Source organism: Colossoma macropomum, unplaced genomic scaffold (assembly GCF_904425465.1).
Source record: "Colossoma macropomum unplaced genomic scaffold, Colossoma_macropomum, whole genome shotgun sequence".
Taxonomy (NCBI): domain Eukaryota; kingdom Metazoa; phylum Chordata; class Actinopteri; order Characiformes; family Serrasalmidae; genus Colossoma; species Colossoma macropomum.
In genome coordinates, this window is record NW_023494796.1 from 7,130,001 (window position 1) to 7,155,270 (window position 25,270).

The 25,270-nt window shown below is 43.1% G+C and overlaps 1 protein-coding gene across 1 annotated transcript; it reads left to right on the top strand.

Annotated features, from left to right (window-relative positions):
* The first annotated feature begins 202 nt into the window (after positions 1 to 202).
* cfap97 (cilia and flagella associated protein 97) lies at positions 203 to 23,649 on the top strand. The gene is made up of 6 exons (XM_036583718.1): positions 203 to 472; positions 5,600 to 5,742; positions 6,293 to 7,344; positions 9,321 to 9,628; positions 18,526 to 18,652; positions 20,825 to 23,649. Exons 3-6 carry the CDS (start codon positions 6,315 to 6,317, stop codon positions 20,923 to 20,925), a joined length of 1,566 nt encoding a protein of 521 aa, XP_036439611.1. The 5' UTR covers positions 203 to 472; positions 5,600 to 5,742; positions 6,293 to 6,314; the 3' UTR covers positions 20,926 to 23,649.
* The last annotated feature ends 1,621 nt before the right edge of the window (positions 23,650 to 25,270 follow it).

Sequence of the window (25,270 nt, forward strand, 5' to 3'; positions counted from 1 at the left end):
GTCCCAAACCCCACACTCCTGTACTTCACATACTACACTAATGAGTGCACTTCTAACGGTGTGGGCGGCATTTTCACTCACTATTTAGGGAGCTAGTGTGCGGTTTGGGACGCGGCGTTAGTTTTCCTAGTGTTCCGGGGACCGCTTGAGGAAGTGACGTTGCCTAGTTACCGTAGCTAGACAACCCACACAGTCGCCAGCTCTGAGGGTTAGCAGGCTAGGCTAAGTCCGGCCGGGGTCAGGCGGAGCGGCTTCTCTGGTTCTCTGCAGGACGGCGCGGTTTCTCCGCCGCGGGGGTTGAGCTGTGGCGGTGAGGCCAGTTTGGGGCGGTTTTGTGTTCGGCTCGTTCGTGGCGCTGTTCAGCTCGGGCCGCCGATTTAATGATCACAGCCTGTCTGAGACCTGCAGGTCGGCGGCGAGCCGGCTGGCGCTTCGTCCGCAGCGTATAGAGGTCCTCCCGCTGTAGCTGAAGGTAACCTGAACCTGAGTGCCCTTCTGTGTTCGACATGTATGTAAATGTAAATGCAGTTTTTATAAGGGACAGTGTTATTAATCGCTGTCCCCCTTTAACGGTAACGGCACACATTCTCTCCCTCCTGTTTACATAACTGTGTTCAGCCCCTGGGGTGGCGTGTTGATTCATTTTGAATAAGGCGTGGTCACAAATTAATATATTGAGGCCAGGAGTTAAGATTCTACGGAGCCCCGCTGGTGACATCCTGTATAAATGAAAATAATGCGTGGTCACGCCTTATTAACGCTTAGGAACCAGATCCCAATGCGTGGCCACGACTTAGTAAGGCGTGGGAACGAGATCGCGGCTTACTAAGTTGTGGCCATGCATTAGGATCTCGTTCCCATTCCTTACTAAGTCGTGGCCACGGCTTAATCGTGTCATTTCCACGCCTTATTAAGTCGTGGCCATACGTTATTTTTATTTGTGCTGGATGTCGCCAGCGGGGCTGCGTAAGAATCTGTTAACTCGTTGCCTCAGTGTATTAACTTGTGGCCTCAATATAGCAATGGGTGGTCTCAGTATTTTTATTTGTGGCCTTGATATAGTGATTTGTGGCCTCAGTATAGTACTACGGAGCCCTGCTGGTGTCATCCCTTATAAATAAAAATAATGCGTGGCTATGACTTAGTAAGGCATAGGAACAAGACCCTAATGTGTGGCCGTGATTTAGTAAGGTGTGGGAACGAGATCCTAATGTGTTGCTATGACTTAGTAAGGCATGGGAATGAGATCATTAATTCGTGGCCATGAATTACTATGGCATGGAAACGAGATCCTAATTCGCGGCCACGACTTAGTAAGGCATAGGAACAAGACCCTAATGCGTGGCCGTGATTTAGTAAGGCGTGGAAATAAGATACTTAATTTGTGGTCACGGCTTTGTAAGGCGTGGGAACGAGATACTTAATTCGTGACCACAACTTAGTAATAATCAATTAGTGGCCACGACTTAGTAAGGCATGGGAACAGGATCTTAATACGTAGCCACAACTGAGTAAGGCATGGGAATGAGATAGTTAAGCCTTGACCACAGCTTAATAAGGCATGATCTCATTCCTAGGCCTTACTAAGTTGTGGCCACAAATTAATTATCCACAGTGCTGAAATGTGTAATATACAGTATAACGTATATTACACGTATAACCACAGTGCTAAAACGTGTGATATACAGTATAACATATATTACACGTATAACCGCGGTGCTAAAACGTGTGATATACAGTATAACGTATATTACACGTATAACCGCAGTGCTGAAACGTATGATATACCGTATAATGTATATTATATATATAACCGCGCTGCTGAAACGTGTGATATACATTATCTAGTGCCAGCAGTGAGCTATGTATTCTACTGTACACCAAAGAGCCTCTCAGCCAGCTGGCATAGATAATGTATAACTGCCTGGTTGTCAGCCAGCCTGTCACACATAGAAACCGTTCCCTCAGGCTTCGTTCAGAGAGGAGTCATGGTTCATTTTCCATCACTCTCATTAGACCAGTGTTTACCTGCTCCAGGGCAGGAGAGCCCATAGTGTCTGTGCTGCTCTCATACACCTGCAGTAGGTGCCCAACCGTTTGTGGACACCTGCTCACCCAGCATTTCTTCTGAAATCAGGGGTTTAATAGGGAGTTTGTTCCTCCTTTGCTGCAGCAACGGCCTCTACTCTTCTGGGAAGGAAGGAACATTGCTGTGAGGATCTGTTTGAGCATTAGTGACTTCAGGTACTGATGTTGGATGATCATTTCTGGGTCTGGATTGAGCTCCATTTGTCTTTTCTGTTGTGTGTGTTTATATACACATACATTCGTATCAGTTATTTACCTGAAGTGTTTGTTTGGGTACTTTTGGACCTATAGCCTACGTTCACATTACCAGGTTGAAGTGGCACAAATCCGATTTTTTGCCCTAATATGACTCAGATCTGATGTTTTCAGGGCTGTGTGGACACAGATCTGATCTTTTCAAATCCGACCTGAGGCACTTTTATATGTGGTCCTAGATCGGATATATATCTGATTTGTGGCCGTGTGACCTTAATGTGATGCTCAGATCTGAATTCATGTGCTTTTTTCCACTGTGCGTGCGCCATCATTCAGCGTTACCATGGCAGCAGCGCCAAACAGAAGTTAAAGCCTGTAAATGGTGGAAAAGCAGCTCATCTCCCCTTTTTCTCCTTCGTCTCGCTCTAATAATGAAGCTGAGAGCTGATCAGAGTTAATTATCTTCTCAGCGAAGCTCGTTCTGCTCGTTCGTTTGTGCTGATGATGCAGTGATTCATTCACGTGACGTTACTGAGTAGGATGAGCTCATGAGGGTCATTTCAGGACGCCGGTTCGTTCACATTAATGACAGATCTGAGTCACTTACCTTGTGTCAGAGAGATCGGATCTGAGCAACAAATCAGATTTGAGCAATGAGGTGTGTACTGTGAACGTACCCAAAGTGTCAGCTGGGGGCTGATGCCATTTCTGAGTTGAACAAAGTGTTTTACAGCAGAACTGGACCTGGGAAACTAGTCTAATCAGGCTGATGGAAACTGAACCGTGGCATGAAGAAAACCCGAGGGAATGGCGTATCTCTAAAATAGACCCACACCATGACGCAGAGAGTTCACTCAGCTATTCCCCAGACTCTCAGCCTGCACTGGTCTCTCGGAGCCGCATGTGTAGGTGGAAGACTCTGTAGAGAAGAGCTGAGAGGACATATTAAAGAGCAGTGTTATGATGGTGCCTGCTGGAAGAAGACGACTGTCACCCAGCAGTGAGAATGACTTAGTGAGAATGTAGGCCTGATAAGTAGCCATACAGTTTTGCTGTATGGTGATGTATAGTGTATAATCTGAACTATAATCTGAAAATAGAAATTCCACTGATTCTTCTCAAGATTTCTGCATAATTTAGCCAGTAAGATCTAAAGAGAGTCATTCAGAGTGGTTCGGTGTGAAATGCTCCATTCTAGAGAAACTAGCCGAGTCTGAATTGTTGACAGAGGTGGTGATGGGAACCAGATGCCTGAAGCATTTAATGCCTCTTTCTTTGCCTTAGCTTTTAGTTTTTATGTTCACAAAGTGTTTACAGGCATAGCAATAATGAAAAATTTATAGTAATAATAAGAACAATAACAATTTTTTTTTATATTCTAAGACTGCCCCAGCCTTCCGCCCAATGACAGCTGGGATAGGTTCCAGCACCCCACCGCGACCCAGAAGGATAAGCGGTTTAGATGATGTATGTATGTATGTATGTAAGACTGCCCCAACACTGATGCGGACACGAGAGCAAACAAAGTGACAGCTTGTAAGTTGAAGCTTAACCTTTGCCAAATTAAAGACATTGTAAAAGCACAGATGGTAAAAGCTGTAGTTGTGGTTTATTGCCATCTTTGACTGTAAGTAAGAAGATCATAAAGAGCAGAATTCTGAATATCACATGGACTTTTCCATCCAAAGCCGTGGTGTCTGTAGCTGTTTAGCTTAGCCTGAGGCCTTTTTGTCTGAGGCTGTTTCACCTGATGTACGAGAGCTGAGATATGACAGTGTTTTTTCTCGAGAACTGAAGCCGTTTTGTCCATCTGAAACCAGTTAGTTTAGGATGTCCTAAAACATACCCCATTAGAGCTGGGCAATATGGCCAAAATCTAATATTGTGACACTTAAAGAAATTTCCACTATACATGATATGCCACAATATATTACCAAAAACTGTGAACACAGAGATTTTTATTCAGTGTTTGGCACTACATCTAGTTAAACAGGACTAATTTTGCTCTCTTTGTAATGAAACATGCAGTTGGTCAGTTCTACAGGTACTGACGATATACATGATATGATCAGAAAAGCATATATTGTCATACTGCCCAGCCCTATATCCCATACGGTAGGTAACGTGATATCATCATGCTGCAGTTGTACACAGTGGCTCCCCGAAGCCTGTTCAACCAGTGCAGGTCAACAGCCACATTTCTAGAACTCATCTGCATCTCCTCTATGCTGGGTAAAATAAATGTGGTGTTAAAGTAGAACATCTCACCTCCCGGCACGTTTAACCGTTCAGATATGTTCGTGTGAGGATGCTAGTATCTTATATTTTGCATGAAATAATTCAACAAATGAGCAACAGCTTTTTAAACCTGTGTTAAATACGTTTTTACCCTCACTGGGCGAACGTAGCGAAGAAGTAATGGACAATTAGGTCCGTTTTTAGAGATAACGGGGTGTCATACAGTGCCAGAAACCACACAAGCAAGTCTGTTTGAGATAACATTTCAGTACGTTTTGAGATGTGTGTGATAATGTAGGCGGTTAGCATGATGCTAACCTAGTGAGGTATAAGCTTCCATTATTTGTTAGATACATTAGCCTCATAGCGCCAGTGGAAAACTAGGACCTTTGAGACAGCAAACATGTCTTGGTTGATCGACTATGTTTGGAATAAGTGGAAAAATTGCGTAGATCTGATTTTCGGCCAAACAGTCGGCGTCACTGATACCATCTTAAAGCTGCCGTCACACTAAACATTCGCAGTTCGCTAAGTGTGTGTAGCTGTTGTGTGTAGCTGTGGTCAGCCAAGCCATAGCCGCTAGCAAGCTGGCTAACTCGTCTACCACAAACAGTAAAACAACAAAGTTATAATAGTAGCAGTCTCTTGAATGACTGTGTGTCATGCTGTCTTTCTGTCCTGAGTTGATTCATAGCCAGTGGTGGTGATCATGTTAAAAGATTCATGCTCCTTGTTGTGCTCCTGTGTGAAGGACCACCTCTTCAGAGGTCAACACAGCCGAAGCCCTGAAAATGAGAATTTGCATGTCAGAGTTACCAAAGTTGAACTCGATGCGAAAGCCTGTGATGCATACGTGGGTCATTCTACAGAAACGTCCACTTTTCTATCTCTCCATAGGGGTCACTGGTGTTACTGATCCTCATTGGTGTTACACATAATAAAGGAACACCAGAGACATTTTTAATGAACAATGCATTTTACAGAATAACTGCTACAGCGCATCAAACCACATGTTGTCAATCATGGAATATCCACTAAAATATGTAATTTAATCCATTTGTATTCTATTTTTTCACAGTTACCTCAGAATAAAGTCGGTCACACCAGTGACTTCAGCTAAAAGCTTCATATGAAATCATGAGCTAAATGAGAAAATCTCTGAGAACTGAAAGACACAGTGGACTCACCATGAGCTTTTCTTCATAGATCCTCAGAAAACAGGTAAAAGGAAGTCAAGTGATGTCATCAGTGTGACTTTTATTTCATAATAAGAGTTTTTTTGTTACACAGTGACTCGACTCCTGGAGCCAACAGCTTTCATTATATATTTTATAATATTTATTTGGCATTTGTTTTCTTTATGTCATTTAATTTATAAATTTCATAGTCATGTATAGATTATTGTAGTTAAAACAGCAGAAAAATGTGTTTTTTTTTCTTCAAAATACAGCCTCAGCCTTCACACATGACTGTGAGGACGAGCTCTTCTGTGGTGCTTGGAATTCTAGATAATTGATTTGAAAACCAATATTGCTAAATTGATGGCTGAAGAAGGTGTAACTGTTAAAATAATGTATTGTTTTATTCGAAAATATTAATAAATTGTAACCCTAACATGTTTTTTTTAAGTGCAATATATCTGTAAACACTAGGGACACAAGAATTTCGGTGGAATGTCGTTTCTCTGATGAAAATTTGCTTACTCAAGTGTTGCTGGGCCTTAAGATTAGTGTGAGTCCTGTACTGATTCTGTCTTCTTCTGTCTCTTTAGAAAGGAAAGAAAGGACAGAGCCATGTTCAGTCCAAAAGAGCTGGAAGGCGAGGTGGATCACTCGTTCTTCGACAGTGACGGTGAGCCAGGAAAGACCGTCCACCAGGATCCAGAGGAGAAGGAGGGCAACCTTGTGAAGAAACCCAGTCAAACCGAATCCTCTCAGATGGAGAGAAAGACTGAGGGGGGTGGAAGAGTGCAGGTGAAGAAAAAGGAGGTAGAAAAAGACGCTGTTTTGAAAGCAGAAAGTTTGGAGGAAGTTTTTTCCAGCCTTCAGATTCAGAGCGAGAAGGATGAGTCCATGGGTCATTCTGACTGCACGGAAGAAAGAAAGGAGGATGATTCCGAGAGCAGTGCTGTGAAAGAAAGGAGAGAGACGGAGTCTGGAAGAGAAGATTCGGACGCTTCGTCCAGGAAGTCCTCGCCGCCGCCCCGCTCTGAGAGCAGCCAGTCAGATGACTCGTCCAGCGCCTGCTCCTACTCCTCTGTAGAGCCGCATTCTGATTCGTCGGCTGAGGAGAGAGAGGATGATGACGGTGGCATTTTAAAGGATGATGACGATGATGGATACAGCGACACTGAGAGCGACAACAACGAAAGAGAGGAACTTCCAGAACCTCCACCCTTCAAACATCCTTCAGATGCCTCCAAAAAGTCTTTAGGAAAGTTCCGGAGCCGTAGCCGTTCGTCGTCGTCGTCCGATCGCGAAGGCTCACTCGGCGGGGATGGGGGAAGCCCCGCCCCCTCGCACAAGCTCTCTGCCACCCAGGCGACCTCGTCGCCACGCCGACGGCCTCGTCCAGGTTCGGCCAACCAGAGAGAGAGAGCTAAAGGTTCAGAAACGGCAGAGTCTGAGGACACGGTGACAGACGTTACTCCTCTCTCCACTCCTGACGTTAGCCCAGGACAGTCGTTCGACCTGACTCTGCCCACTGAACCCTTGGTTACGGTTACTGGGCCACAGCAGGAGGACGTCATCGAGGAGCCGTCGGTTACTGAGGTAGACGCGGTACGGAGGAGGAGCTCGGACACAGATGGGGACGAGAGATCTGGTGGGTATAACAGGATGTTTTAAAGCGATAGTTTGTCGATTCATCCTTTTTTTTACTTCAACTTCAGATGTACACCTTTAAAAGTTCTTTAGTACAAACAGTGGTTCTACAAAGATTAAATGGTTCTTTGCACAATGAAATCGTTCTTCGGATTGAAGGAGAATGTGTGGTACATTGTTCTTTACAGCACCTTTTTGAAAAGGGTTCTATATAGCACCAAAAAGCGTTCTGGTATTATTATGATGTCAAGCTTGTAACAATAGATAAGAAGATGTTGGAATGCAGATGATCCTACAGCATCGTTTCTGGATCCTTTCCAGCTCCTCACATAGCTCTTTTCCACCGACATGGTGCCGATGCCAAAAATCACAAACCGTTCTTTTCCACCCTGAACACACTGGTTCTCAGCTGGCAAAAATGGTGCCGTTCCAGCCCCATAAACTTGCTGGTCTGGAAGCAAGGAACTCGTGATGCAGGTGGCAGAAGGGCGTGGCGCTGCCGTCACCACGTAAAGTTGTCGACACCACCATTTTCCAAAAAAACAGGAGAATGGTGAGTGAAGACGGTGAAAGCAGCAGCAAAATTAATCTGTGGAAGAAACCAACGACTTGGTCTTCATGAGAAATACAAGACAAACTGGAAAGCTCTCCAAGGAAAGCCAAGATGCACAAGGGGACATACAAGAAGAGATGCTTAAAGCCGGATTCAGCAGAGCATCAGAGTAAACTATAAAGCTTAAAAAGAAGTCGACTTCTGTTTCCGGGCTAGAGAGCACCCACATCCAAATGCCTAATGGGCTCATCTCTCAAGCCAGTGGAAACATGGGCCCATTCTTAAAAGGATCGCCAGTTCCTAGGAACCAGCACCAGCTCTGGCACGAGCACTGGCACTTTGCCGATGGTTGGTGTATTGTAATGGGTAACACATCTGCCTTCTACGCTGTAGACTGGGCTTCAATCCCCCACCTGGCCAAGCACCCTACACTGTACCTCGAAGAGTCCTTAGGCAAGACTCCAAACTCTACCTTCGCCTACCTGTGTAAAATTATCAAAGTGTTAGTTGCTCTGGGTAAGAGCGTTGGTCAAATGGCGTAAATGGTGGAAAAGAGGCCTTTTCTCAGCCCACCATACTGGGCTAGAATACTCAAGGGTTGGACGAACGAAGGTCGGGTATGTCTATTTTAGAGCATCACATGGAAGACGGGCTCTTTTGGCAGCACTGAGGTAATGGATCCTTGACCTTGTCTTCGAGAGCAACCAGTTAATGTGGGCATCCCAAGATAAATCAGATGATATCTGAACTATAAGCATGTTAAAGGTGGAGACTCTACAGATGTTTGTCTAGAAATGATTGGAGACGGTGGAGAGGGGCTGTTGTCCTCTGTCCTGGCACTGATTACCACATCCTCAAGTGAAAACTCCTGTCACCGTTCAGCCACACAACCCAAGGCCAAGTAGAGACCCATTCAGGAGCTCCGTGATTGTAAGGTCATCAGCATATTTCACAGGGATAATGGGGGCAGACGGCAAGTCAAGTCAAAGTTTATTTATATAGCTCTTTTTACAACAGGTGTTGTCACAAAGCAGCTTTACAGAAAAATCCGGGTCCGAGCCCCCATGAGCGTCTACTAACACACTAACACATCACTACAACGTCAGTGTCACTGCAGTGCTGAGAATGATCCACCACCAAAACAGTACCTGCTCTGTGAGGGTCCATGGGGGTCCTGACCACTGCAGAACAGGGTAAAAGGGGGCTAACAAAGTATCAGAGAAACAGATGGACTACAGTCTGTAACTGTAGAACTACAAAGTGCACCTATATAGTAAGTGGAGCTGATAAAATGGACAAAGAGCGTAGAAACAAGGAGGTGGTCATCATGTTATGCCTGATCTGTCTGTATACGTCTCTTCAAAGTACTTTATACATTTATTCCTTTGCCTCTTTCTTTCTTTCCTTCCCACCCTTCGCTCTAGCTGTACTGAGTGCAGGCAGGCATGTGGACATGGACAGCGTGTTGGTCATCTCCAGCCCCAGCAGTGCGTCCAGCAGCAGCTGCGGTGGCCGGCGCCGGAAGAACTTTTCTTTCACCGACGAAGAGGTGCGGCGGATCGAGCGCGAAAACCAGCGCCTGCTTAGGGAGCTCTCGCGCTCCTCTCCACACTCGCGCAGCGGCTCTGCCCACTCCGCTGCTGCCCGCCGCAGTGCCCCACCCACAGCTCGCCTCTACCACAGCGCCCTCAACAGGCAGCGCGAGCAGCAGCGCATCCAACGAGAGAACCTGGTCAGTGTGTAAAATACTTTATTATTCTCCCCAAGATGTCATTACGCCTGTTCAGAGCACTGAGACCTTTACTAAGAGCTGTGAAGCGGCTCCAACATAAAACACAGCATTAAATGTACTACCTGCACTTATAATACAGCACCAGCATAACAGATGGCATATGCTGCACTGTATCGTATAATGATCCTGTACACGCCACAACAGTCATTATATAACAGCGTTTAATGTGGAACGTTTCACAGTGTTAGCAGCTTCTAAAAACAAGATTTTTCATTATACACTTTTAAAAAAGATGATTCTTCAAGGGTTCTTTAGTAAAGAAAATGGTTTTATATAGAACCGTGAACATTCAAACCATGAACCCTTGGCTTGATTAAAGGGCATGGTTTAGGGGTTCTTCAGATTGATGGAGAATGTGCTGTGGATGCTTCTGTATAGATTCTTTTTGAAAATAGTTTCATATTGTAGCAATAAAAGAACCCTTTTTGTTGCTGTATAGAACACCTTTCAGAAAGGTTCTATATGGAATCATATGCAACACATTCTCTGTCAATCAGAGGAACCATTTCACTATGCATTTCTATATTCTTTGAGTGTTCATGGTTCTATATAGAACCATTTCCTTTACTAAAGAACCCTTGAAGAAGTAACTTAAGAGTGTGTAAAGAAAGATCTCACATTCCTGCTAGCAGAAATTAGCATTCTTGTTGCAGATAGGCTGCTTGAAGAACCATCTTTTGTAAGAGTGTGTTAGTGTCAAGCTAACGGAGGTGAAGATTTTTTTCCAGGGGTGCATTGGTACAGATGCTGGTACCATGTATTGGACTGATACTGTGCTCATTTGTTTGTACTCATACTCAATACAACTTGATACCATTTTTTGAATGAGCCAAATTGGCCCGAGACCAGGAATAGTCAATAAAATTAAAAATCTATCGTCTCTGTCCAAAGAAAAACATGTATCTCATGTACTAATCCACTGAAATACTTCGCTAAGGCTGCATCTGGACCACGTCAGTTAACAACTTGTGCAAGTACGGGCGGCGTGTTCGCACCTGTCAAAACAGACCGGGCTGAAGAAAAAGTGAGTGTGTGTGAGTGACTGAGGTGTTGTTCCTCTAATGTCCACTAGAGGGACCCCTCACTTGACCATTTTTAGCTGTGTTTTTGGATCAATGTAAAGAACTAACATATCATCAGGGGGTTAATGCCACAGCTGTTGCCTGGGTTTAGTGGATAGCATTATTATTGTAGTTATAATAATAATAATAATAATAATAATAATAATAATAATAACTGTGACTGGAAAATTTCAGAGAAGTCCATTGTGATATTACTCAACTCCTTCAGACCAACTTGCCCCTGTTCAGTCATCAGGAGCTGGTCTTGTGTGAAGTGCATGTCTGTCTCTGTGAGTGTCTGAGTGCAGATTGAGAAGAGAGGCACATTCACCCTGTCAGACGGGCAGAGACAGGTGGGGGCAGTCTGTGAGTGAAAGTGTTCACCCCCCTCACCCCGCGGTGCAGTCATTCACAGCTAATCCACTCCTCTGCTTCCCTACAGTGACGAGAGCGAGCTTGACTGGTATGAGTGCATTTCAGAAGGACCTGATTTGGCACAGCGGTAAAGCTGTGATGAAGGATGTGCAGAGAGAGGATGATCTAAACCTGATTTAGGTCTATATGTTTCAGAGTGACGTGGCGAGTGGTTCCAGTAGGAGATTGGAAAGCCATATATTTAATAAGGCTGGGGCGCTTTATCGAAAACAGCCATGAAATCGATTCCATCTTGTTTGCATCTTAAACTCCAGCCCTGGTTTCATTTGTACATACAGCAGTATTAGCACTGCTGTATGTGGAAAATAAAACCATGTTACATGGTTAAGTAAGCTTTTTAGTAACTTTTAATTAGTGAACTAAAAACTTTTGTCGGTGAACAATTGCTTGCTTTTCTGGGACGTTCTTTCACTTTTTAATAAGAATCATTTTAAACTACAGAAGTGTATCTGAAATATTTTTATTGTGCAAATTAGTAAAACAAAACTGGACAATATACAGGTAAACCTATGACAGTATTGTTTTAAATCAAATCAAATCATGTTTATTGTCACATCACATTTACACAGGTGCATGGTGAGTGAAAATCTTTGGTGCGTAAATAAATTCATCAAGAAGTAACTGCAGCAGAGTTATCATTTTTATTTTGGCCAGTGGCTCAAAGACGCAGACACTGTTTAACAGCCCATCCTGTTAAAACGTTCATCAGTGGCTCAGAGGAGCAGCGCTGTCAGTTCGAAGCTCTGAGCGATGAAAAAAGTGAACAAACCACAGGAGCAGCCATGAGCTCTGATGGGAAAGACGACGTTGGTGCTGAGCGTGTTTTCAAAACTCGTGTTGGCAAGTCCAGTCTCTGAAACTCAGACTCCGAGTTTTGGGCTTTGTTGCCCCCCTCTGGTGCAACTGGAAACTGCTCTAGATATACTGAATATTAATGTTAAATACCCATGATTTTAGATAACGAAAATATTACGACAGTGTTTTAGGGTCACTGTTAATAAAAATAAAATCACAATATTTTGAGGAAAAAAAGTCGTAATATTTAGAGAAAAGAAGTCGTAATATTTTGAGAAAAAAGTCGTAATTAAAAAAAAAAATCAGAATATTTAGAAAAAAGTCATAATATTTCAAGAAAAAATGTTGTAATATTTCAGGAAAAAAGTCGTAATATTTCGAGAAAAGAAGTCGTAATATTTTGAGAAAAAAGTTGTAATTTAAAAAAAAATCGGAATATTTCGAAAAGAGTCAGAATATTTCGAGAATAAATGTTGTTATATTTCAGGAAAAAGTCGTAATATTTTGAGAAAAAAGTTGTAATATTTTGATATTTATCTTCATATCCATTGATATTTGCAGGTGAAACCTCTTTAGGCCCACAGGAACCCAACCGTCCAAGTCTCCAAAAGGTGTTTATGATCGTCATTTAATACTCTTTCAGGTGTTGTGGTACAAAAACATGGAGACATAAAAGGTTTTTTTATCTAATATTTTCTTCTCAGTTCTTCTCCATATTTGAATTGGGAAACGTCTCATGGAGGCATATATGAGTAACGTATAAAAGAGTTTGAATATGAAGGGTAATTGAAGCACATTATTAATAGAACAAAAAGAATTTTAATCATATTCAAAGGGTCAATCAGGGCTAATCTACTCTGCTGCTTCTCCAGGGTGACCATTTAAGAGGCAGAGCTTGATTGTGAGTTTAAGTGCACTTCTAGGGACCTAATTCGGGCGAAAATGAGTTGCTGCAGATGATGGAGTAGGAAGCTGATTGGCTGAAGCGTTTGTGCTGTAGTGGTATTAAGTTCAAATGTATTATTTGTAATATATTAATATATTTTGTTTAGTTGTTATGTTCATATTATTATTATTATTATTGTTGTTGTTGTTGTTGTTGTTGTTGTTGTTAAAGCATCTTTCATACCTAAAACTACAGCTCAAAATGCTTTGCAGTTCATTTAAATGAACAAATAAAGCAAATTTTAAGGCAAAAATGAGCGTAATAGCACAGCATGATTTCTGTTAAATGAATAAAAAATCAATGAAGCATATAAAGTATCTAAAGTACATAAAAAAGTAAACTGTTTTTCATGATAATAAGTTATTTTCATTTTCTTCTCGAGATATTTATGTCAGTATCACAGCAAAACGAATGTTGTTTTCTCAATATCACAAGTTGTTTATATCATTATCGCAACATAAACATTGTTTTATCGAGATAACATTTGTTTTGTTGTGATAGTGGCATAAATATCTCTGGATCTCAAGAAAACAAATAAAAGTAACTCGTTGTCATGAACAAACTGAGTGAAAAGACCGTGCGGATCCGTGTGGATAAGTAGTGCCGTGTGGTCAGTCAGAGCGAGAGCCTGAAAGGTGTGTGAAGGTTATGAACGGTGTTAAAGTTCTCAGAGTTCTCCGAGTCTTGTGGTGTCGTTCTTGAGTAATAGTGTGGTGGCTGTGCGAGAATGGGACACACTGTACTCAGTCTTGGGTAACCTCTCTCTCCCTCTCTCTCTCTCTCTCTCTCTATTCTTAGTTCCAAGGAGTAACCTGACCCACCCTCTGACCATTTTAACCCCCCTTCCTTCACACACTCTCAGACACTTACACTTTCGCCCTTGCTTTCAAAGCCCTTCGCTCCCTCTCTCTCTCTCTCTCTCCAGTTTTGCCTCAGTGTTTCTGGTTCTAAGTCCAGTAAATGAACCTACAGTGGACACAACCTCCTCATATCCTGACAAACAGGGTTCTCATTGTTAATCATTAATCTATACGGTTCTCAGTAGCATATATACAATTAGTTTTATCCTGCACTGCATTTTCAGTGCTTGCAGTGGTCAAACATAATAACTGACCGTGTGTAGAACACAAGCCTGCATTGCTAATGTTAGTACTCAGCACTGTTAACCAGGCTGAGCACCGTCACTTAGTACGGTAACTGGAAGTTAAGGCTACTGTAAACACCAGGCTGAGCTACTAGCCTAGTGCTTACTAGGTTAAGCACTATCAGTACTGGTTTTTAACACTATCAGCTTAGCTAAGCATTAGCTGTTAGCACTAACACCTAGGCATAGCACTATCACGTAGCATTGTCACTTAGCACCGTTACTTAGCACTATCAGCTAGTCTAAGCATTGTGACTTAACACTATCAGCTAGCCTAAGCATTGTGACTTAACACTATCAGGTAGGCTAAGCGTTGTCACTCTGCACTATCACGTGGGCTAGCGTTGTCACTCTGCACTATCAGGTAGGCTAAGCGTTGTCACTCTGCACTATCACGTGGGCTAGCGTTGTCACTGCACTATCAGGTAGGCTAGCGTTGTCACTCTGCACTATCACGTGGGCTAGCGTTGTCACTCTGCACTATCACGTGGGCTAGCGTTGTCACTCTGCACTATCAGGTGGGCTAAGCGTTGTCACTCTGCACTATCAGGTGGGCTAGCGTTGTCACTCTGCACTATCAGGTAGGCTAGCGTTGTCACTCTGCACTATCACGTGGGCTAGCGTTGTCACTCTGCACTATCAGGTAGGCTAAGCGTTGTCACTCTGCACTATCAGGTGGGCTAAGCGTTGTCACTCTGCACTATCACGTGGGCTAGCGTTGTCACTCTGCACTATCAGGTAGGCTAAGCGTCGTCACTCTGCACTGTCAGGTAGGCTAAGCGTCGTCACTCTGCCCTGTCAGGTAGGCTAAGCGTCGTCACTCTGCACTGTCAGGTAGGCTAAGCGTCGTCACTCTGCACTGTCAGGTAGGCTAAGCGTCGTCACTCTGCCCTGTCAGGTAGGCTAAGCGTCGTCACTCTGCCCTGTCAGGTAGGCTAAGCGTCGTCACTCTGCACTGTCAGGTAGGCTAAGCGTCGTCACTCTGCACTGTCAGGTAGGCTAAGCGTCGTGACTTAACACTATCAGGTAGGCTAAGCGTCGTCACTCTGCACTATCAGGTAGGCTAAGCGTCGTCACTCTGCACTGTCAGGTAGGCTAGCATCGTCACTCTGCACTGTCAGGTAGGCTAAGCGTCGTCACTCTGCACTATCAGGTAGGCTAAGCGTTGTGACTTAACACTATCAGGTAGGCTAAGCGTCGTCACTCTGCACTGTCAGGTAGGCTAAGCGTCGTCACTCTGCACTGTCAGGTAGGCTAAGCGTCGTCACTCTGCACTGTCAGGTAGGCTAAGCCCTCACAGCTCTGTCTTGTCAGTTTTTGGTTCCATCATTTGTTTAAATTTGAAATAGTGGTTGAAAATGCCTTAATTTTATTTTTTAAAATATTATGTAATATATAAGTGTTTGACCAGTTCCATGGTCATTGTGAACGTATGCCCATTTGTACAAGTGTTTCCAGACTGCTGTTCTGTTGCTTTATTACATAGTGACACTGTGGTGAGTTGCTGGATCAGGATCCCATTGAAGGCTTCCTGAGTTCCCCCAGTCTTGGTGGCAGCTCCTTCACCCTTGCTCTATTTCCACTGATGCTATTCTGTGTCTTTCTGCTTACTGTAGGGTTTCCAAAGCACTTCTCGCGCCGTCTCCAGGAGGCATGACTGCTGGTGACATTCTGATCCCAAGCCTCTGGTTATTTATACCTTCAATGGGTCACACTAAACTTGCTTACACTCTGTTCTGCCATTTGGTACAGCCGCTGGAACACAGGCCTATGATCTCGTAGCGGCCTGCAGCAGTTTAGCCCCGCCCATTCCTGATGAATGGGGAATAAACGTTGTGCTGCTCCTGCTTCAGTTTAGCCCTCAGAGGCCCAAACACTGATATAAAAAACATAATGCTTTTGATTTTTTTGGGCTGGATTTGAGAAAAAGTCTGATCATTTTAAAGGTTTTAAATGTTACAAATTTTTCTCCTTGTGATTCTTCTTATCCATCCATACACTCGCCCACCCGTCCATACACCCGCCCACCCGTCCGTCCATACACTCGCCCACCCGTCCATCCATACACTCGCCCACCCGTCCGTCCGTACACCCGCCCACCCGTCCATACACTCGCCCACCCGTCCATACACCCGCCCACCCGTCCGTCCATACACTCACCCACCCGTCCGTCCGTACACTCGCCCACCCGTCCGTCCGTACACCCGCCCACCCGTCCATACACTCGCCCACCCGTCCATACACTCGCCCACCCGTCCATACGCTCCCCCACCCGTCTATACACTCGCCCACCCGTCCGTCCGTACACCCGCCCACCCGTCCATACACTCGCCCACCCATCCATACACCCGCCCACCCGTCCGTCCATACACTCGCCCACCCGTCCGTCCATACACTCGCCCACCCGTCCATCCGTACACCTGCCCACCCGTCCATACACTCGCCCACCCGTCTATACACTCGCCCACCCGTCCATACACCCGCCCACCCGTCCGTCCATACACTCGCCCACCCGTCCGTCCGTACACCCGCCCACCCGTCCATACACTCGCCCACCCGTCTATACACTCGCCCACCCGTCCGTCCGTACACCCGCCCACCCGTCCATACACTCGCCCACCCGTCTATACACTCGCCCACCCGTCCATACACCAGCCCACCCGTCCGTCCATACACTCGCCCACCCGTCCGACCATACACTCGCCCACCCATCCGCCCATCCACCCACCCATCCGCTCCTCCATCCATCCATACACCATCCATCCACCCATCCATACACTCGCCCACCCATCCATACACTCACCCACCCATCTGCCCATCCACCCACCCATCCACACCTCCATCCACCCCTCCATCCACCCATACACCATCAACCCACCCATCCACCCACCCATCCACTCCTCCATCCATCCATACACCATCCATACACCCGCCCACCCGTCCATACACCATCCGCCCACCCGTCCATACACCATCCGCCCACCCGTCCATACACCATCCGCCCATTTAATTTTGCCGCATTATTAAATTCAGATTATACCATTTAACCACAATGCTATGATACAGTTTAGAGTGTGAACTGTTGGGAGATGTAGTTTTAGTTTAAGTCAGACAGAGACATAAAGAGAGTCCCTTAAACAACCGTTGCAGTTTTACTACAGCAGGTCTCAGAAAGTAAAGACTCTCAAGCTATGAAGATTATTATTAAATTTAGCGTTTGGTGAGAGTAAACAGTGAATAATAAGATGTTATGGTTAATTGCAGTGTTGGAAATCGGTCCAGTTGATCTTTCGTGACTGCCCACTATAAGGCCAGGGTCATGGCTTTGGCCCAGGCTATAAAGAGAGTGTCTGTTGACACCTGCTGACCTCTGAAGTCCTGAAGGCCTGGGAATGATAGGGGCAGTGTTTTGTATCAGAGGGGTTAAACTGACCAGCAAGTGCGTCACAGCAGGGCACCATGGGAACTCTCGACTGAACTCTGTTGTGTTAGCCCCTTAAATGGTCATGAGTGACCAGTAGCCTGTTCGCCTCATTAAGTTCAGGCTGCGTAATGTAAGTTCTCTGGGCACCTTCGGAAAATAAATATTCAGTCCACTCCTGTATTTATGCTGCATGAAAACGATGCTAAAAACAGCTCCTGCCACAAAAAGTGAAAAGGGCCGGTGCATTGAAATCACCAAAGACCCGCTGATCTCAGATCTGCTTCATCCTTACAGCAATAATGGCTTGCTGTAAATCTGAGGATTATTTTTTGTTTAGTGTCTTGCTCACGGGCACTTTAGTCGCGTACTGTCAGATCGAACTGGTCTTCCGGTCACAAGGCTGGTTCCCTAACCTCCAACCCACGACTGCCCCCCATATATGTAAACTAAGCTGCAAAACCTGACTGTTTTGAATTGATGGGTTTCCTGATGTCATTTACCACCTAATTCAGCCTCCAGTCAACTGAATACAGCCAGTGGTTTAGCTCCGCCCATTCACACTGAAGTTATATGGAGTGTTTCTGGATGGACTGCTGTGTGAATGAGGCACAATACAAGACAGCTAATGAGAACAGAGCTCATTTACATATATTTCTTAAAGGTACAGTAACAAAACCAACCTGTTTAATTCTAAGGAGTAAAAGGTCATGTAAAATGAATTATGACTGTCATGTGACGCAGAAAAACACGTTATTAAAATGGGCCCTTTAAGGCAAAAATTAAGGTTATGCCCACTTTTAAAACCTCTACAACTCAAAAACGAGATCATTTTGCACACTGTCTGTTGGTCTGAGTTGGTCGGTCAGGAATATTTTATGGAATCTGGTGATTTGAAGTGGTTTAGCCCAGTATATAAAAATAGGAGACTCGTGTGAATAAAGACGCATCCTTCAGGGTGTTTAAGTAAGAATCGTCGTAAGTAAAGGTAATTTGGTTCTCTCTCTGTGTTTCTCTTTATGTATGGTATGGTAGGCCTTCCTGAAGCGCCTGGAGTCAGTGAAGCCCACTCCAGGAATGACCCGAGCAGAGCAGCTAGCAGACTACCAGCGCCAGGCCGGATACCTCGGAATACCTACCCCACTTATGAGACCCACTTCAGGTACACACACACCTGCCCCTCTGAATTCTCACCTCATCCTCAGCAGAGATATCTTATCCTTTAGGTGCACTGTCATTCGATAGTGAGGGGACACCCAGCCTTCTGATACCTGAGTTTTCTCACAGTTGCTTTTCACTTGGGTGGAAAGTTTTGTTAGCATAAAGCGCTTCACTCAGCTTCATGTTCATCAAAGTGTCCTCCTTGGCATGAAGAGCAGGTTTTGCCTGCATAATGGTTTGACTGTTTTTTTAAACTATTGATAAAGAGCCTAATAATATCTTAATAATCTATCAATAATCTGACTAATAGCTCAATTGGAATAGAATACGTCCATGTATACACCTCAGTCGGAATAGTCTAGTCTGATTGAGGCCATTCAGAATACAGTTTCTATCCGACTGATCGAGGTGGGTAATCCTATAAATAATCCGTTAAATAGAAGAATAATATCCGTGTAAACGCCTGTATCTGATTACATTCCCTATCGCAAAGTTTAAGTCCGTTCTGATAATGTTCGTTGCGTCATAGTGAAAGTTTATACCGTTCAACATGGCGGAGCAGAAACTGGTCTGCAGAGGAGACGAAGTTTATGCTCTGATCTTTAAAAGACGGCGGTGGGACGGACGTCCAGCTTATGTGTCTCAGAACACGACGTCTTCCTCTCGGCCTTCTTTAATAAGGACATGTGAAGGACGTTTTCCTGAGTCTGACATCATTTTAAAGCAGTTAAAAACACAAGCACTGCTCACTGCTGCTCATCTCACTCTGACTGGACTCACGTGATGCTGGTTGTCATGGTAACGTTTACACTAAGCGGTTCTCTAAGCATACGTGTAATTTTCGATCTGATTACTTGTAGTGAGCAGGTAAACGGAGATTTTCATCAGATTGTTGAGTAGACTGAGAATAAAAACACCTCAGTCTTCATCTGTAATCGTAATGTTTTCGATCTGATTGGCAAAAGTCTTTGCATGTAAACACAGCCAGTGTCAGAGAACCAATAAACATGCTTGTTCCAAATTCTAGACTGCTGATTGGTTGTCTAAATGACTTTCTGTTTGCATGTTATTAACGTTAGTGTTCCTTGATTAGTCCTAAATCCATAGCTGTAAATTTGCTCAGTTCCAGCACCTCACGCTCATTTGTAGTTTAAGCCACACCCACAGAATATTGGTATTATCGAAAATTTGAACAACACTCAGCCCTGTTAAAAGCACATATTGGCTTTGTTCAGTCGCTTTTGTTTTTATATCTGACTTTTCAGCCCAACTGTTCAGATTTCAAGTAGCCAAATCTGATTTGGATGGTCAGACTGTGGGTGCATTTGCTCTTAAATCCACATTGGTTGCCATAGTAACGATGCACATGTGCATGTCGTTGCTGTTGGGACAAAACCTTGTGTCTCCATTTTTGTCGTTTTTAATTTTTTGACATAATTTGAAAAAGGCAGTTGCCCTTAATGTTGTGTCAAAAACTCATGATGAACGGACCAAATGGTCCAAAATTACTTGGGGGGGGGAAAATATTTTTCCATTTATGTCCATTAAAAGTTAAGAATGTTTGTTTTTTCTTATGCTGTAAAGTTGCCTTTTTGGAGATACGAGGTTTCATTCCAAAAGCAGCGAAATACTGACTAGTAGGGCCAAAATGTAGTAAACTTAATGACAATAACTAGCTAATAGAACGATTACGCTATATTTGATAAAAGCGTTTGACTTTCGATTAACTACACTCTCAAAAATGATGGTGCTTCAAGGGTTCTTTAGTAAAGAAAATGGTTCTATATAGACATAATTAAAGAGGTCTTTGCACCATTAAAAGGTTCTTTAAATTGATTGAGAATGTGTTGTATATGGTTCTATGTGGACCCTTTTTGAAAATGTCTTTTCTATGTAGCACCAGAAAGCGTTCTTTTATTGTGACAGTGTCAAGCTTGTAACAACAAAAGAACCCTTTTTGGTGCTACATAGAACCCTTTTCAAAAAGGTTCCATATAAATCACGTTCTCCATCATTCTGAAGAACCATTTCACCATACAAAGACCACTTCAATCATTCAAAGGGTTCTTTGAGTATTCATGGTTCCGTATAGAACCATTTCCTTTACTAAAGAACCATTTTTAATTGTGTGCAGGAACAGAATCACTGGTCTGGCATTTTGTTTTCTCTACAGGGAGGGGATCCAGACCCTGCAGTACAACCAGTCCTCTCAGAACCAGGCCCGAAACAGCGAAACCTAGCAGAACCACAGCCCCACGACCCGCCTGGTCCTGATCCAGAACCACAGCCTATAAACTCCTAGCCTAGCCTAGACTTGTCCCAGTCCCAGGTACCCTTTCCTTCACTCTCTGGAAACGACTAGTACATTTTCTGCAGTACAGCACCTGAAGGACTCTGATGGGCAAGTGAATGTTCTAGATAGGGCACTCCACGTTCCACTGTCCACTGTCTGTTCATCTTTTTTGGCACTGGTTGCTTTGAGTACAAGAGAAAACTTATTAATTTTAGCCAAGTTAGAAAACGGAAAAAGCCAAATCCTGGTTATGATCACTTACCTCGCTGTTAAGCTTAACTCCTTTGCTGGCAGTGCCTAAACTCCGAATCTGATGCCAACCTAACACCCAGTCCTTAAGGTTAAATTGCACTGATTCTTAAAGCTTCTTCATAATTAAGCAATTAAGATGTAAACAGAGTCATTCAGAGTGGTTTGGTGTGAAACGCTCTGTTCTAGATAAACTTACCCAGTCAAAACTGTTCACAGTGGTGGTGATAGGAACCAGACGTCCACCTCTAAAAGCTCCCTCACAGGAGGTTATTACATGAAATGGTTATGAGACCTGCCTGAGACATTGTTTTACAATATGAAACAGTTTTTTTTTTCCAATCTATTCATGGTAAAGAGGCAAAATAGTCCTTAAAGAAACCCTTTTTTCCAGATTTTCCACTATTTTCCCATCATCAACAATACATACAAAACCTCAGAAGACTCGTGTAGGTTCACTGGTGGTTCTGGATAGTAAATAAAATGTCTATATTTGTGTTGTAGTCATGGCGACCCCTGGTTCCTATCACCACCACTGTAAAGACATCTGAACCATTTCACACCAAACCACTCTGAATCACTCTGTTTACACCTCACGCACGTTATGCAGAAATCTTGAAAAGATCCTCTTTATTCCTTAAAGTTAACCCCCTTTCTTGTCACTTCACCCTGTAAAATTACCCACAAACCATCGTAGTTTTTAAATATTTTGCGTAAGCAGAAATTCAGCTTCTAAAATTCCATCTCAGGTCTCATCTTGAGGCCTGAACCTCAATATTAACTTGAACTCTGACCTTTAACCTTAGTAACCGGATACAGTTCTTAGTCTGTGTCCCCACCATTAGCTGTACATTTCCAGATTCCTTAAGCGGGGCCTGGTTTCCCAAGCCAGCCTCACGAGTAGTCATTGTGAGATGGTAGATGGTGGAGTGAGAACCACTTTAAATGCTCTCTTCACTCTGCTACAGTAATAATAATAATAATAATAATGATGCCATGATGTTCCTCAAGTGACTTCAACATGCAGGTACTAGACTCTTGTCTGCTAGTTTTAATAAACTGGTTTAAACATGAGCTAGAACTTCCATTGCTTTCCAGCAGGTTTGGCCTGAAGGTAGATAAAAACAGCTTCTCCCATTGACACACAGTGTAACGCGAGTGATAATCTATATGAGCAGTTCTCAGTTCCAGTCCTAGGCTGTGCAGGTTATGGTTTTCCTGCTCTTACACGCATTGAAGGACTTGACAATCAGCTAATGAGGTGAGTCAGCTGTGGCTAAGGCAGCGTAGATACAGTGGTATGCAAAAGTTTGGGCACCCTTGGTCGAATGACCTGTTTTGTTGAATTTCTAAGTGAAGATAAGTGAACCTGTCCTCCACAGAGAACACACTTCTGCACGTTTTAGAGCATGATTACTGTGTATTTGCTGAATTTAACATATTGGGGGAAAAATAAAACATTCAGTGTGGTCAAATATAGTTATAGTACTTTATATTTTGTTTTATTTTTCTCAATATGTTAGACTTTGCAAATATATAGAAATCGTGTGCTAAAATTTGTAGAATAAAGTTATTTAAGTGTGTTCTCTGTCAAGTATGTGTTCACTTATTTTCACTTGGATGAGCAACAAAGCCAGATTGACTGGGTTGTTCAAACGTTTGCATGCAACTGTATCCCACAGAATTGTGACCACTCGTTTTGGCGTCCTTAATCTTCATACTGCAGCTATAGAAGCACTGTATATTGCACTCAATAGCTTTAGGAAATACAGTCATATGCAAACATCTGAGTGCCCCTGGTCAAATGACATGTTCTGTGATTCCCTAAGTAAAAATAAGTGAACACATCCTCTACAGAGGCACATTTTAATACACAATTACTCTTTATTTGCTAAATTTAATATTGGGAAAAAGAACATAAAGTGCTGCAAATACGGTATATTTTCTGGAAATTTCAGTGCACAACTGTTTATTTGCTGAGTGGAACATATTAGGAAAGAAATAAAGCATTAAATATAACATATGGCACATTTTATATTTAGTGGTTTGATTCTTTCCCACTATGTTACACTCTAAAAACAGTTGTGCACTGAAATTAACAGAAAATATACCGTATTTTCGTTTCTTGTGAGAAAATCAACAAAATCTGACCAGGAGTGTGGACTGTATGTCAGCAAATGTAGTTATAGCTGCTGAAAGATGTTTAGAAGACATTCCTCTCTGTCCGTGCCTGTCTGTGTGCAGCTCACTAAGCAGCCTTTATGCTTAATGTCTGTGTGATTGAAAGTAATAATCCACCAATGACAGAGTTAAACAGCTAGCGTTTGGTGTTGACTGTTATTAGAGCAGTTTGTCTGTCTGGTGAAAGAATGATAATGAAGTTTAAAGACAAATTATATATTTGATATTGTCAATCTGTTTTTGTTTTGGTATTGAAATAAAAGTCTTGAAACAGTTGTGCAGCGCTTGAATGCCACATACGCACATCCACGGTCACTACAGTGCCATTTGCATTCCAGTCCATGCTGACAATGCTGACCACGCTGACCCTTTTGACTCTCGTTAGCTTGCAGACAGACCGAAGCTGTTATTGCTGGCATGCAGTGAGAGTGACTCGTCAGTCACTGTGTTTTATTGCATTGTTTGACCCACATTAGGTCAGGGATCCATTAGTATTCCTGAAGCAGGGGCTCCTTCATGATGACGGCTCTAAATAACGTTCGGGTGATTAAAAATAACATTGGGGATGTTGTTATGTTGCCTGGTGTCCAAAGTCATGTCAGGCCTAGTTCTAATGATTTATAATTGAACTGTCCTCACTGGCAGTGTGATTTAGTTCAAGATCAGCTCTACAGGTTCTGCTTCACTACCAAAAAAGGGTTCTTTAGGGTTCTTTAGCAAAGAAAATGGACTCAGGAGGGAGCAAATACTTTTCCTTAGCACTGTATGTAGTAGGTACAGAGGTCCAGAGAGGCCAAGAGGTGATATAATATTCTAGATTTAATTATGGAGTTAATTATCTTGTGATCTCAAGATAACAAAGTTGTTTTCTTGAGAAAGCGAGTTAATTTTCTTGTGATCTCAAGATACCAAAGTTGTTTTCTTGAGAAAGCGAGTTAATTTTCTTGTGATCTCAAGATACCAAAGTTGTTTTCTTGAGAAAGCGAGTTAATTTTCTTGTGATCTCAAGATAACAAAGTTGTTTTTTTGAGAAAAGAAGTTAATTTTCTTGTGATCTCAAGATAACAAAGTTGTTTTCTTGAGATAACAAGTTAATTAACTCATTATCTCAAGAAAACGATCCAGAAAATTATGACAACAGCTCATAGCCTCTCTGGACTTCTGTAAGTAGGAGCTTTAGAATATTACTTAAGAAAAAAGATGGCTTTTCAAGGGTTCTGTAGTAAAGAAACTGGTTCTAAATAGAACCATGAACACTCCAAGAACCAATTAAATGTTTCTTTGCATGGTGAAATGGTTCTTCAGATTGATGGAGAATGTGCTGTAGATGGTTCTATATAGCACCAAAAAGGGTTTTTCTCTTGTTACAATGTCAAGTCTGTAATGATAGAAGAACCCTATTCGGTGCTATATAGAACCCTTTTCAAAAAGGTTCTATATAGAACCATATACAACGCATTCTCCATCAATCTGAAGAAGCATTTCACAATGCAAAGAACCCTGTAATCATACAGAGTGTTTTTTGAGTGTTCATGGTTTCATATAGAACCAGTTTCTTTACTAAAGAATCCTTGAAGAGCCGTCTTTTTTAAGAGTGTTGGTTCTTTTAAAGTAATATTCTAAAGCTCCTACTTTGTACAGCACTGTGGAAAAGTATTTGCCCCCTCCTGAGTTCTTCTATTGTTGTACTTGGTCGTTTAAGAACTTCAAACAAAAAGTCAACCTGAGTGAACACAGAACTTGAAATCCATTGAGATGCTGTGGCAGGACCTTAATGCTCAAAAACCCTCAAATGGACCAGAATTCTTCCAAAACAATGTGAAAGACCGAAGTCCAGTTATAGGAGCACTTGGAAGCACAACCCGTCGTTATGTTTAAGGGGCAATCACTTTTGCA

What these genes read in the sequence shown, in the direction of transcription:
- cfap97 (XM_036583718.1), top strand. Translation starts at nt 6,315, where the DNA reads ATGTTCAGTCCAAAAGAGCTGGAAGGCGAGGTGGATCACTCGTTCTTC. An exon ending in AGATGGGGACGAGAGATCTG is followed by an intron (nt 7,345 to 9,320) that starts GTGGGTATAACA and finishes CCTTCGCTCTAG; the next exon opens with CTGTACTGAGTGCAGGCAGG. An exon ending in ACTTATGAGACCCACTTCAG is followed by an intron (nt 18,653 to 20,824) that starts GTACACACACAC and finishes TTTTCTCTACAG; the next exon opens with GGAGGGGATCCAGACCCTGC.